The 10,666-nt window shown below is 44.3% G+C and overlaps 1 protein-coding gene across 1 annotated transcript; it reads right to left on the bottom strand.

Annotated features, from left to right (window-relative positions):
* Positions 1–1,438: 1,438 nt before the first annotated feature.
* LOC309959465 (glutaredoxin-related protein 5, mitochondrial-like) lies at positions 1,439–2,379 on the bottom strand. Its single transcript, XM_082835764.1, has one exon. The coding sequence runs from the start codon at positions 2,355–2,357 to the stop codon at positions 1,893–1,895; it is 465 nt and encodes a 154-aa protein (XP_082691890.1). The 5' UTR covers positions 2,358–2,379; the 3' UTR covers positions 1,439–1,892.
* Positions 2,380–10,666: the final 8,287 nt, after the last annotated feature.

Here is a 10,666-nt window from a genome sequence, read left to right as displayed (position 1 = left end):
CCCTTTTCCCGGAAAGGCTGCCGTATTAACTTGCCTCACACAAAGGCATCTGGAGATGACACTAGAAGAGGAAATAAGATGACTTTCCAAATGCTTCCTCTCATTAATGTACAGCCCATGAGATTTCCTGACTTCATTCATCATAAACAGAGAGGTGGTTGCAGCTTTAGAAATTCAATGGCTATGCTCCACACGACACACAGGCAAAGAAGACCCAGTTCTGTTCCACCTTTTCTCACTCCATTTGGCTACCGCTATATAAGGCCTGCTTTTCTAGACCCTTCTTTTTTTCCTCAGAATGCTGGCTCTACGTTTACCCAAAAAGCCTTCAGATTGTTCCAGGGCTAGCCAGCTACTTCTTAGCTTAATCCCACAACTCTGCTCCTACACAGGCCCTTCTTTCCTTGGGGTTGTGATTCACCACCACACAAGCTGAGTCATTCAGTCACAATCACGTTTTTTGCCTCCACCTGAGTGACTTTCTTTGGGCAGGCTGCCTTTGTCAAGCATTAAGTGGCAACATTTATTTATGCCATAGCATTTCTTAGTACCCAAGGTACAGATCAACCCTGCAGGCTTTTGAGGCATGAGTTAAAGTGACAGCTCTCTATGTTACAGTGACAGCAAAATTTGAGTTAGCTGCAAGTCTCAATAAACAAGTATGTTTTTATTTAATTTAATTTTTATCCAATTCAGGATGAATTTTAAAAAATCATTCTGTTTTCATCCCTTGGTTTCATGCTTTAGTAAGTGCCACGCATGAATTCAATAAGGTTTTTCTTTTTTTTTTTTTTTGCGGTACGTGGGCCTCTCACTGTTGTGGCCTCTCCCACTGGGGAGCACAGGCTCCGGACGCGCAGGCCCAGCGGCATGGCTCACCGGCCCAGCCGCTCCGCGGCATGTGGGATCTTCCCGGACCGGGGCACGAACCCGCGTCCCCTGCATCGGCAGGCGGACTCTCAACCACTGCGCCACCAGGGAAGCCCAAGGTTTTTCTTTTGACAATTAAGTCTTGCAGTGTGGGTTCATAATAATGACTGTAGCTTTTCACTGACTAGGCCTTCAGGAATTGATTAAGCTACACACAGAAGACCAGACCTTCTTGGCATAGACTAGCTAGCTGTTGAACAAACCCCTCTCCTCTTCCTCCTGGGCACCCACATTTCCCAGCTGCCCTTGCAGTTAGGTGTGGCCATGTGACTGCATCCCGGCCAATGAAATGCAGACAGAAGTAATGCAGGTGAATTCCAGGCCTGGCCCATTAAAACTCTCTAAGCACCATCCTCATACTCTTTCCCACTGTCTCATGACCTTGGAGGCCATATGTTGAAAACGGCAGAGCCACATGATGCATACAGCCTGGGTACCAGCACTCCCACTTGGAGAAATGTCGCCCACCTATCAGGAATACCTTTCTTTTTTTTTTTTTTTTTCCCTGGGTTGGCAGTTTATTTTAAAAAACAACACCCCGGTTATCTTATTTTCTTCCTTGTCCATCGTTTTTCTTAACAGAACAAGTTACAAAAAATTAGGGACGGGGGATATATGATCTTTGCAGACTGACATATTTGCAGAGGACTCATGAATAATAATGATGATTCAAAAGCTCCTAGGTTTACTCCTGAATCAAGCAAAGAGCAAAGGACAACATAAGAAGGAATCGTGTGTACAGCAATCTCGTCGTACAACATTGATTATGACAGTGCAGTGGTTACAATTACGTTCACGACAGGATATTCCTTGCTCAAACACCAGACATGCTAAAATCACCAGGCTGTTTGCAAACTGGAGGAATCAGTGCAAACAGTCATCTGAAGAGCAAAACCCAGAATTGGGAAGGCTTTTCTGGCAGTGAGATTCTGACACCAGCGGCTTCCTCGCGTGGGCCACCCTCATTTTGAGTCTTGATCTTTCTTTTCATCTAAGAGGGCGGAGCGGATCCCCAGCTTTTTCAGTTCTTCCACCAGGTCCCCATTCTGGTGCATCTGCAGAAGAATGTCACAGCCCCCCACGAACTTGCCATTGAGGTACACTTGTGGGATGGTGGGCCAGTTGGAATAGTCTTTAATGCCTTGCCTGAGCTGGGGGTCGTCCAGCACGTTGTAGGCCGCGTAGTCGCGGACGCCGTGCAGCCGCAGGATCTGCACCACGGCGTTGCTGAAGCCGCACTGGGGCTGCTCCGGAGTCCCCTTTAGGAAGACCACCACCCTGTCCTTCTTCACCAGCGCGTCCAGGTGCTCCGACGAGCCGCTGCCGCCCGAGCTCGCCGCCCGCACGCCCGGGCCCCGCAGGCCGTCGCCCGCGCCGCGCCCCCAGCGGAGCAGAGCCGCAGCCGCCCGGCCCAGGGACCCGCTCATCCCCGCACGCTGGCCTGAGCTCTCGACGGCCAAGGAGGAATACCTTTCTTGGACCTTACATGAGAAAGAAAGAAATCTCTATTTTTTTAAGCCCCTGAGGCTTTGGACTTACATGTTATAGCATAGTTTTACCTTAACTCATAAAGATTTATACTGTACTTTTAAAACTAAATTGCTATGTTCCCCCAATAAGAGTATTATATTTTCATTGTTTACTATGTAGAAAATACTCCACACTGGCATGTTAATGTCACCTGAAAAATGCTTGTAGAAATAAATCTCTGATAAGAACTTTGTTAATGATAACATCCTTCCTTTTTCGTGAACACGGAAGGTTAAAAAAAAAAAGACCCCCTCAACTGAAATGCATTATTCTAATTAATGTTTTAGGAACGGCAGAGGTTATTCTAATAACTAAACGCAGAGTATTAAGCAATTTTGGAATTGTAACTTTCTCAGGCCCCCAAGACATGACGCAGTCAGTTGCAATGACAGCATTTCTATTTTACAACTAGGATACAATCTGGGCTCTGCTCGAAATTTTCTCAGCATACCTCAGTACATGTGGAAATGGAAACTGTCATGCAGTTGAGGCTTGCTATAGTACCTTATTGTTTCTGGGACACAAATATATCTAACTTTCACAAGTTATATGCAAAGCTTTATATTCAGTGTCACATTCCTTCAGATAAGTGTTTAGGCTTGCTGTCTGCTTCACTCTTCTTTTGTTTACTCACTCAGACATTTATTAAATAGTGACTATGAATTGTCTAGGTGCTTGGGGCACAAGACTGAATGTGAAACAGTCTTGATAACTGAGGAGCGTATGGGTCTGGGCAGAGGGGGACTAATTCTCATGAGGAAAGATACAGGAGAATCTTCACATACAAGATTATATCTGATAGAGGTCTAGAAAGGAGGAGTGAGAGTGTGATAGGAGTAAACCAAGGAAGGGCATCTCAAGCTGAGAGAACAGGGACCAAGTCATAAGATTCTTAATGAACCTGAAGTATCTGGGGAATGATGAGTTCATTTGGGCTAGACTTTAGGGGGAAACTGGGGAGTACCAGAATAGGAGGCTGGAGAGGCAGACTGGGGGCCAAGTTATAGGGCCTTGGATGATAGTCTATAAATCTTGAACATTTATTTTCTGTGTAAGAGGGTGGCCAACTAATAGATAATCATAGATGATAGATTTTTTTTTAAGATGTTGGGGGTAGGAGTTTATTTATTTGTTTTTGCTGTGTTGGGTTTTCGTTTCTGTGCAAGGGCTTTCTCTAGTTGTGGCAAGCGGGGGCCACTCTTCATTGCAGTGCGTGGGCCGCTCACTATTGTGGCCTCTCTTGATGCGGAGCACAGGCTCCAGACGCGCAGGCTCAGCAGCTGTGGCTCATGGGCCTAGTTCCTCTGTGGCATGTGGGATCCTCCCAGACCAGGGCTCAAACCCATGTCCCTGCATTAGCAGGCAGATTCTCAACCACTGTGCCACCAGGGAAGCCCTAGATGATAGATTTTAAGCAGAGCAGTGAGTGACCTGATCGTGTTAGGTTTAGGGGAAATAATTCTAGGCATAGCACGGAGGATGGCCTAGAACAGAGATAACCCTGGAAGCACAGAGGCCAATTAGGAGGCTGTTGAAATATTGAAGTAGAGGAGGCACTTGATTTGGGAGAGGTTTGAGACAGAAATCAGTATTTTATTTGTTAGCTGTTTGGGTGTAAGGGAGAAGAAGTTAAAGATGCCTGAGGTTTCCAGCTGTGGTATCTAGGTGGACAATGATACCAAAAGCTAAAAGCTAAATTTATAAAGGAGAGCAAAGCAGAGGTGAAGCTAAAGAGGTTGGTCGTGGATTTGTGATAAAAGTAACTGTGGAGTGTCTAGGTGGCACAAATACTAAAAGTACACTGTAGTTTACAGTCTCAAAGTGTCTCCTTATTAATAGTTCATATTAATTGCAAATGTGAAAAAGATACTTTTTGTTTTACAGTGGAGAAACCAGGAAGTCACCACCTTAACCTAATGATGAGTCAACACCAAAATGTCTCCCGATACAATACACTGATAAGGATGCCGCATCACTTAAGAAATTCTTCTGCCAGAAATCCATAACCTGATCCTAATCATGAGAAAATATCACACAACCCCCATTATGTTACAAACAACTGCCCTGTGTTCTTCAACCATGTCAGTGCCACAAATGGCCAAGAAAGGTAAGGAACTCTTCCAGATTAAAGGTAACTAAAGAGATATGACAATAAAATGCAATGTGTGATCCTGGATAGGGTCTTGGATTGGGAGAGAGGGGAACTGCTATTAAAAAACATTACTGGGGGCTTACCTGGTGGCACAGTGGTTGAGAGTCCGCCTGCCGATGCAGGGGACACGGGTTCGTGCCCCGGTCCGGGAGGATCCCACATGCCACAGAGCGGCTGGGTCCATGAGCCATGGCCGCTGAACCTGTGTGTCCGGAGCCTGTGCTCTGCAACGGGAGAGGCCACAACAGTGAGAGGCCCGCGTACCGCAAAAAGCAAAAACAAAAACATTACTGAGGTGTAGCTGCTACAGCTGGGTAGTAACTGATGAGCTCTGGAGATTTCAGACTTGGGTCACGTCCCCGCACCCCATCCTCTCGCCACTTCCAGCGCCTGCGCGTGCCTCAACTATACGCGAGACATCCGGGCACTGCACGACTAGAGTCCGCGGCTTGCGCGCGCAACCTGCGTGCTCTTCTCCCTGTGCGCCTGCGCGAACCCATCCGTTTGACCTACGCAGATGTGGCTGAGCGTGGACTGCTGGTGGACACAGCTGTTAAAAGCAACCAAAAGGGCTTCCCTGGTGGCGCAGTGGTTAAGAGTCCGCTTGCCGATGCAGGGGACATAGGTTCATGCCTCAGTCTGGGGGGATCCCACATGCCGCGGAGCGGCTGGGCCCGTGAGCCATGGCCGCTGAGCCTGCGCGTCTGGAGCCTGTGCTCCGCAACGGGAGAGACCACAACAGTGAGAGGCCCGTGTACTGCAAAAAAAAAAAGCAACCAAAAGTTCCTTTTCCAAAGAAATTTGGTTAGCACCCCCACCTCCCCGCCCAGCACCCAGTTTTACAAAATAAAGAACCTCAAAAACTTTACCACCCGCTGTGACTTGCACACGAAGGGAGGGAAAGATACCTGCTGTTCTCATTGACTGCTAATGGGGCGCTCCAGCTTTGAGCAGGAGATGAACTGTTTGGAAGATTCAAATGCAAAATATAAACACATTTATCTTAAGACCTATCTTAGGTAGCAGCCTAAGAAAAACAGATAAGAGACCCAGAGACTAGAGATCCAGTGTCTAAAAGAAAATTCGAGAACCAATGGAAGAAAAGCAATATTTGGAGAAGAGAATAGTTTTCTTGAGCCGAAGAAAAATGTTTCATCTTCAGATGAGAAGTCCCTACCACAGTCAACACAAAATCGACGAAAATTGTTCAGTACCTAGATGTGAAGAGCTAACGTTTTAAATTTCAAAGATGAAGAATGTCATCGTTTTTTAGAAAAAAGATTATCCACAAAGTACAAAATCTGGCTTCTGCTGCATGTCAGAGTAACAGCATACACAAGACAGCATATGTAATATTTTGAAGGGGGAGGCTGTTTGTGACTCAATAATAGTATGTCAAGTCATGGGTGAAAGCCACAGAAATCTCTCTTATATACGGGCTCTGAAGATTCAACCCTCTCTGAAAAAGTTCACTCACGTGTGTACTGTAAATGACTGAAAGGTTAATCAAAATGAAGACTTTTGAAGTAAAACTGCATGGTAGAAGTCCTGATGGTGAGTGTAAAAGTCAATTAAATTGGGAAGTCAGTGTAATTATTGTAAATATGGTCTAAAAGCACTGCAAATGTTTTTAAAAGTTAACCCGTTTTTTTTGTTTTAAAAAATCTATTGATAAGAATAATTTGGTTCAGTTGAAAAATTATTGAGACTTAGGAAAGTTTGAATTAGAAGTACCTACTAGATAATAGTGCTGTGTATCACCATTAAATTTTCTAAATTTAAGAATTGCACTGTGGTTACGTTACAGGATGGCATTGTTCTTAGGAAATACTGATGTGTCACTGGGGAAACGACTGTATACACACACAAGAGGGAGAGAGAGAAAGCAAGTGTAGTTAAACGTTAACTGGGGAAGCTGGGTGAAGGGTGTACTGGAGCTTTGTGTTATTTTTGCACATCTTCTGTACACTTGCAATCATTTCAAAATAAAATGTTTAAAAATAGTGTTTTTTTAAATGTAGAATCAGGAGGTTATTAATATTCTGGCGAGAGACATTTCCATGCAGTGGTTGGAGTCAAAGCCAGTTTGGGTGGGCTTATGGAGCAAGAGACGGAAAGAGTAGAGAAAATGAGAGGGGCCTCTTGGCCCTAAAACATAGATACCGTGCCTGCTTAAGTCTTGGATGTTCATAGTTTTGAGTTTTCATAGGCAGATGACATATGTAAACTCACTGATGGATGTACCCATATAGATTTATTCCATGCTCTCATGTGAGAAGACATAAATTCTTCAGGGTTCTTGTTATTCTAAACAGGAAATTCCAATTAATTTTTAGACGGAGATTAGAATTCTGGCCAAGGTGCAGCACCAGGTGAGGAAAGAGAAATACCAGCAGAGGTGCTGAGGTTTGTTACCAGTGACCAGGGTGCTGCATTCTCACCGGCCCCTCCCCTTCCTGGAAAGTGAGGGCAGGATTCTTGGGTACAGACCAGTGATTGCTTGATTGGCTCTGGCCCTCGGTGGCTACATAATTATACTCTTTACTCATGAAACAAAATGGAAGTGGTTGTGTAAACACATTACATGTCATTACCAAAAATCACAACATGGCTTCTTCCTGGCTGCCCAGCTAAATATCTAAATGACCCACTCTGCCAAGGAGGGGAGAAAACTGGACCCAAGGAAAAACAGGGAAGAGAATGACTTAAGATGGGAATGTTTGTAAAACCTTTATTTGTGATTAAAGTGTTTTTAAAATATATGAAGGACATTTTAAAAATGTACATAATTCCAATATCTCAACAACATAATGATTTGCATTTGTTTGGAGTTCTTTGAAACTTTTATCCATATGGATATATTGCTTCTAAGTTCATCAAACTATATATATATTATACATTTAAAAATTTTATGCGTTTTGTAACATTATTTTAGAAACACTTTCCCTTGATTTTCACTTTTATCATAAATTTTTGATAACCATGTTACATTCCATTGTATTTATATATAATATATATACTTTATTTAATCATTTCCTTATTATTGGATGCAAATGCTGTTTTTTAAAAAAATTATTAATAACTTCTGTAAATGTCTTTATACATATGGATTTTTCTCCTTTTGAATTTACATATTTCCTCAATTCCAAGGTACACATTTTTCTTCCTTTATTATATATCAGGGTACATTTTGGTATAAGGTGACAATATTCTTTCTCTTCAGAAAGTTAGTATTAAAGATGTTGCATCTTAAAATTGGTAGTCTAGGGCTTCCCTGGTGGCGCAGTGGTTGAGAGTCAGCCTGCCGATGCAGGGGACACGGGTTCGTGCCCCGGTCTGGGAAGATCCCACATGCCGCGGAGCGGCTGGGCCCCTGAGCCATGGCCGCTGAGCCTGCGCGTCCAGAGCCTGCGCTCCGCAATGGCGGGAGAGGCCACAACAGTGAGAGGCCCGCGTACCGAAAAACAAACAAACAGACAAGAGTACTTCTGTCCTCTTGAATAGCACCAAACACCGAACTTCTACAACAAAAAAGAAATACTACCATCTTTGACTTTCTGTTACATCTAATGGTAAGGTCAATGCGTATATCGGCGCCCACAAAATGGAGGCCACGCCCTCGGCACGGCCCACATCACAATTCTAACCCTAAGTCAGCCTGCACTTAGGAGAAATACCTCTCAAGGGAACCTAACACACACCAGCCACAGCCCTCCAACTCAGCTTCAGGTCGCTCACCTTACCCTAGAAAATAGTGTAACAGGGAAGAGCTAAATGGACTCCATGTTGGATCTGTTTCTTTGACTTTAGCCCTTGCTTTTCGTTGCTTTTGTTATTATAATCATACATAATGGCCTGCCGCAGGGAACCCTGCCCCTCCGCTGTTCAGCTCTCAGGGAGATAATCTGACCCTGCCGCCTGGGAATGGCTACAAGAAACTAACAGATCCCCTCTGAGGCTTGCCATTCCAGGAGATGTTTTGCAAGACTGATGGCCCTTTTACTTTACTTCCTCACTGCCTCTCCCTCTCTGATTTCATAAAAGAAACCCGCATCGAGACCCCGATAGGAGGGTTTCTCGGAGACTCTAGTCTGCCGTCTTCTCGGTCAGCCGTCTTCCTTGAATCACACCTCGTGTCCGATTCATTGACCTGTCGTGTGGTGAGCGGAGCGAGCTTGGATTCCGTAACAATAGGATTGCCTGTCTTGTAAGGAGATCCACAGCCTCCTAGCCAACTGTGTGCTGTTTGCACGTTGCCTCTTCCAATATCCTCTAAAACTCTCTCTTGCCCATAATCCCTCAAGAAGAGCAGTCTGCTGCTTGTGAGGCACTGTACCCCTACTCCATGGATTGCTTTCCCTTGAATAAAGGGCATCAAATTCATTACTAAATTTAGTTTTGTCATTTGACACTAACAATGCTGGGTTTTATAAATATCTGTTAAATGATACACAAATCCATGTACAGTGATGTTGATATTTTTTACTGGGCCTAGAACATCTCATTGTTTGGTGTTTGCTTAAAAAGAGGGAGAGGATAATGAAGTTAAGTAATCAGAATTCATAAATAGAGTTTCATTTTTAAGATAAATAGTATGCTTAGAAGTGGCAACCTCTTCGTTCATGGTTTCTGGCTCACAGCTTCCCCAAACCCTTGGAATTTCCTGAGTGAAAAGAGTAAACGAGAGTGTCTTTTGTTATAATATCTGGTCTCCTGTCCTCAGTTCCTGAAATCCCTTCAGAGCCATAAAGGTGAAATGGGTGTCTTGTTATTCAAAACAAGGCCTTTCCACTACTACCGGGTTTGTGTTCTTGAGGTGACTTTTGGAAAGCTCCTAGGGAGGGGGGCCGGTTGCCAGGGGAACCAACCTTGATGAGGGGGTTGGAACTTTCAGTCCCACCCCCTGCTTTCCAGGGAAGGGAGAGGGGAGAGGGGCTGGAGGGTGAATCAATCGCCAGTGGCCAGTGAGTCAGTCAATTATACTTGTATAATGAAGCCTCCATAGAAACCCGGAAGGATGGGATTTGGGGGGTTTCTGGGTTGGTGAACATGTAGAGGTGCTGGGAGAGTGGGGCGCTCAGAGAGGGCTTTGGAGTTCTGTGTCACTTCCCCATGCCTTGCCCTCTGCCTCTCATCCAATTTGGTTGTTCCTGAGGTACCTTCTTTTATAATAATCCAGTGGTCTAATGAGTAAAATGTTTTCCTGAGTTCTGTGAGCCATTCCAGCAAATTAATCAAACACGAGGAGGGGGTTGTGGGAACCTCTGATTTATAGGCCAGAAGTACAGAGAAGTACTTCTGTCAGAAGTACAGAGAACAGTCTGGACTTGCAGTTGGCATGTGAAGTGGTGGTGGGGAACAGTGTTGTGAGACTGAATCCCTAACCTGTGGGATCTGATGCTCTCTCCTGGTAGTTAGGGTCAGAATTGAATTAAATTTGTGGGACACCCAGCTGGTGTGGGGAATCCCCCCATACATGTCATCATTGTTCTTAGCGCCTTAAAAACCAAAATAGTAATTTTAGTAATAGTAATTTTAGTATCAACCCCTGGATTTCCAAGCTTACATAAAATGAAGTTATTATTAGGATTTATACTAATATGTATGATATAATATATATCATGTGTATAATAACAGCTATATAGTATTGTGATTGTATTCAGAGATAATAGTCAAGACATGAGATATATAAAATACAGAATTCACTTTGGAAGTCATCTCAGTCGTGGCCTGAGAGGGTGCAAGGCTGCAAAGACAAGGGTCCTTGCTGAGTCAGGAAGTGCCATAGATGGAAGCCCAAATGCCAGACTTTGCCCTCTGTTCTGCCTACAGCAGGGCCCAGCTGTCTCTTGTTGCCCAGTAGATGCTGATAAACACAGAGAGGCAAGCTCTTCAGTTGCTCTTTCATACTGGTAATAGATCTGACTGTAAAGCGTTTTCTCTCCTAGTGTCAAAATATAAAGGGAGAGCCCCACATGAATCTGACCCCAGGAGTTTTGAACATAAAAACCCAGTTGGTAGCACATTATAATTTTAAAGCACATTTAATTTCCT

This window comes from Leucopleurus acutus (assembly GCF_964270905.1).
Source record: "Leucopleurus acutus genome assembly, chromosome: 3".
Taxonomy (NCBI): domain Eukaryota; kingdom Metazoa; phylum Chordata; class Mammalia; order Artiodactyla; family Delphinidae; genus Leucopleurus; species Leucopleurus acutus.
Note: the sequence above shows the minus strand (reverse complement) of the source record. Positions and strands in the feature narration are given on the sequence as shown.

Coding starts and splice junctions, on each gene's coding strand:
- LOC309959465 (XM_082835764.1), bottom strand. CDS start 2,357: ATGAGCGGGTCCCTGGGCCGGGCGGCTGCGGCTCTGCTCCGCTGGGGG.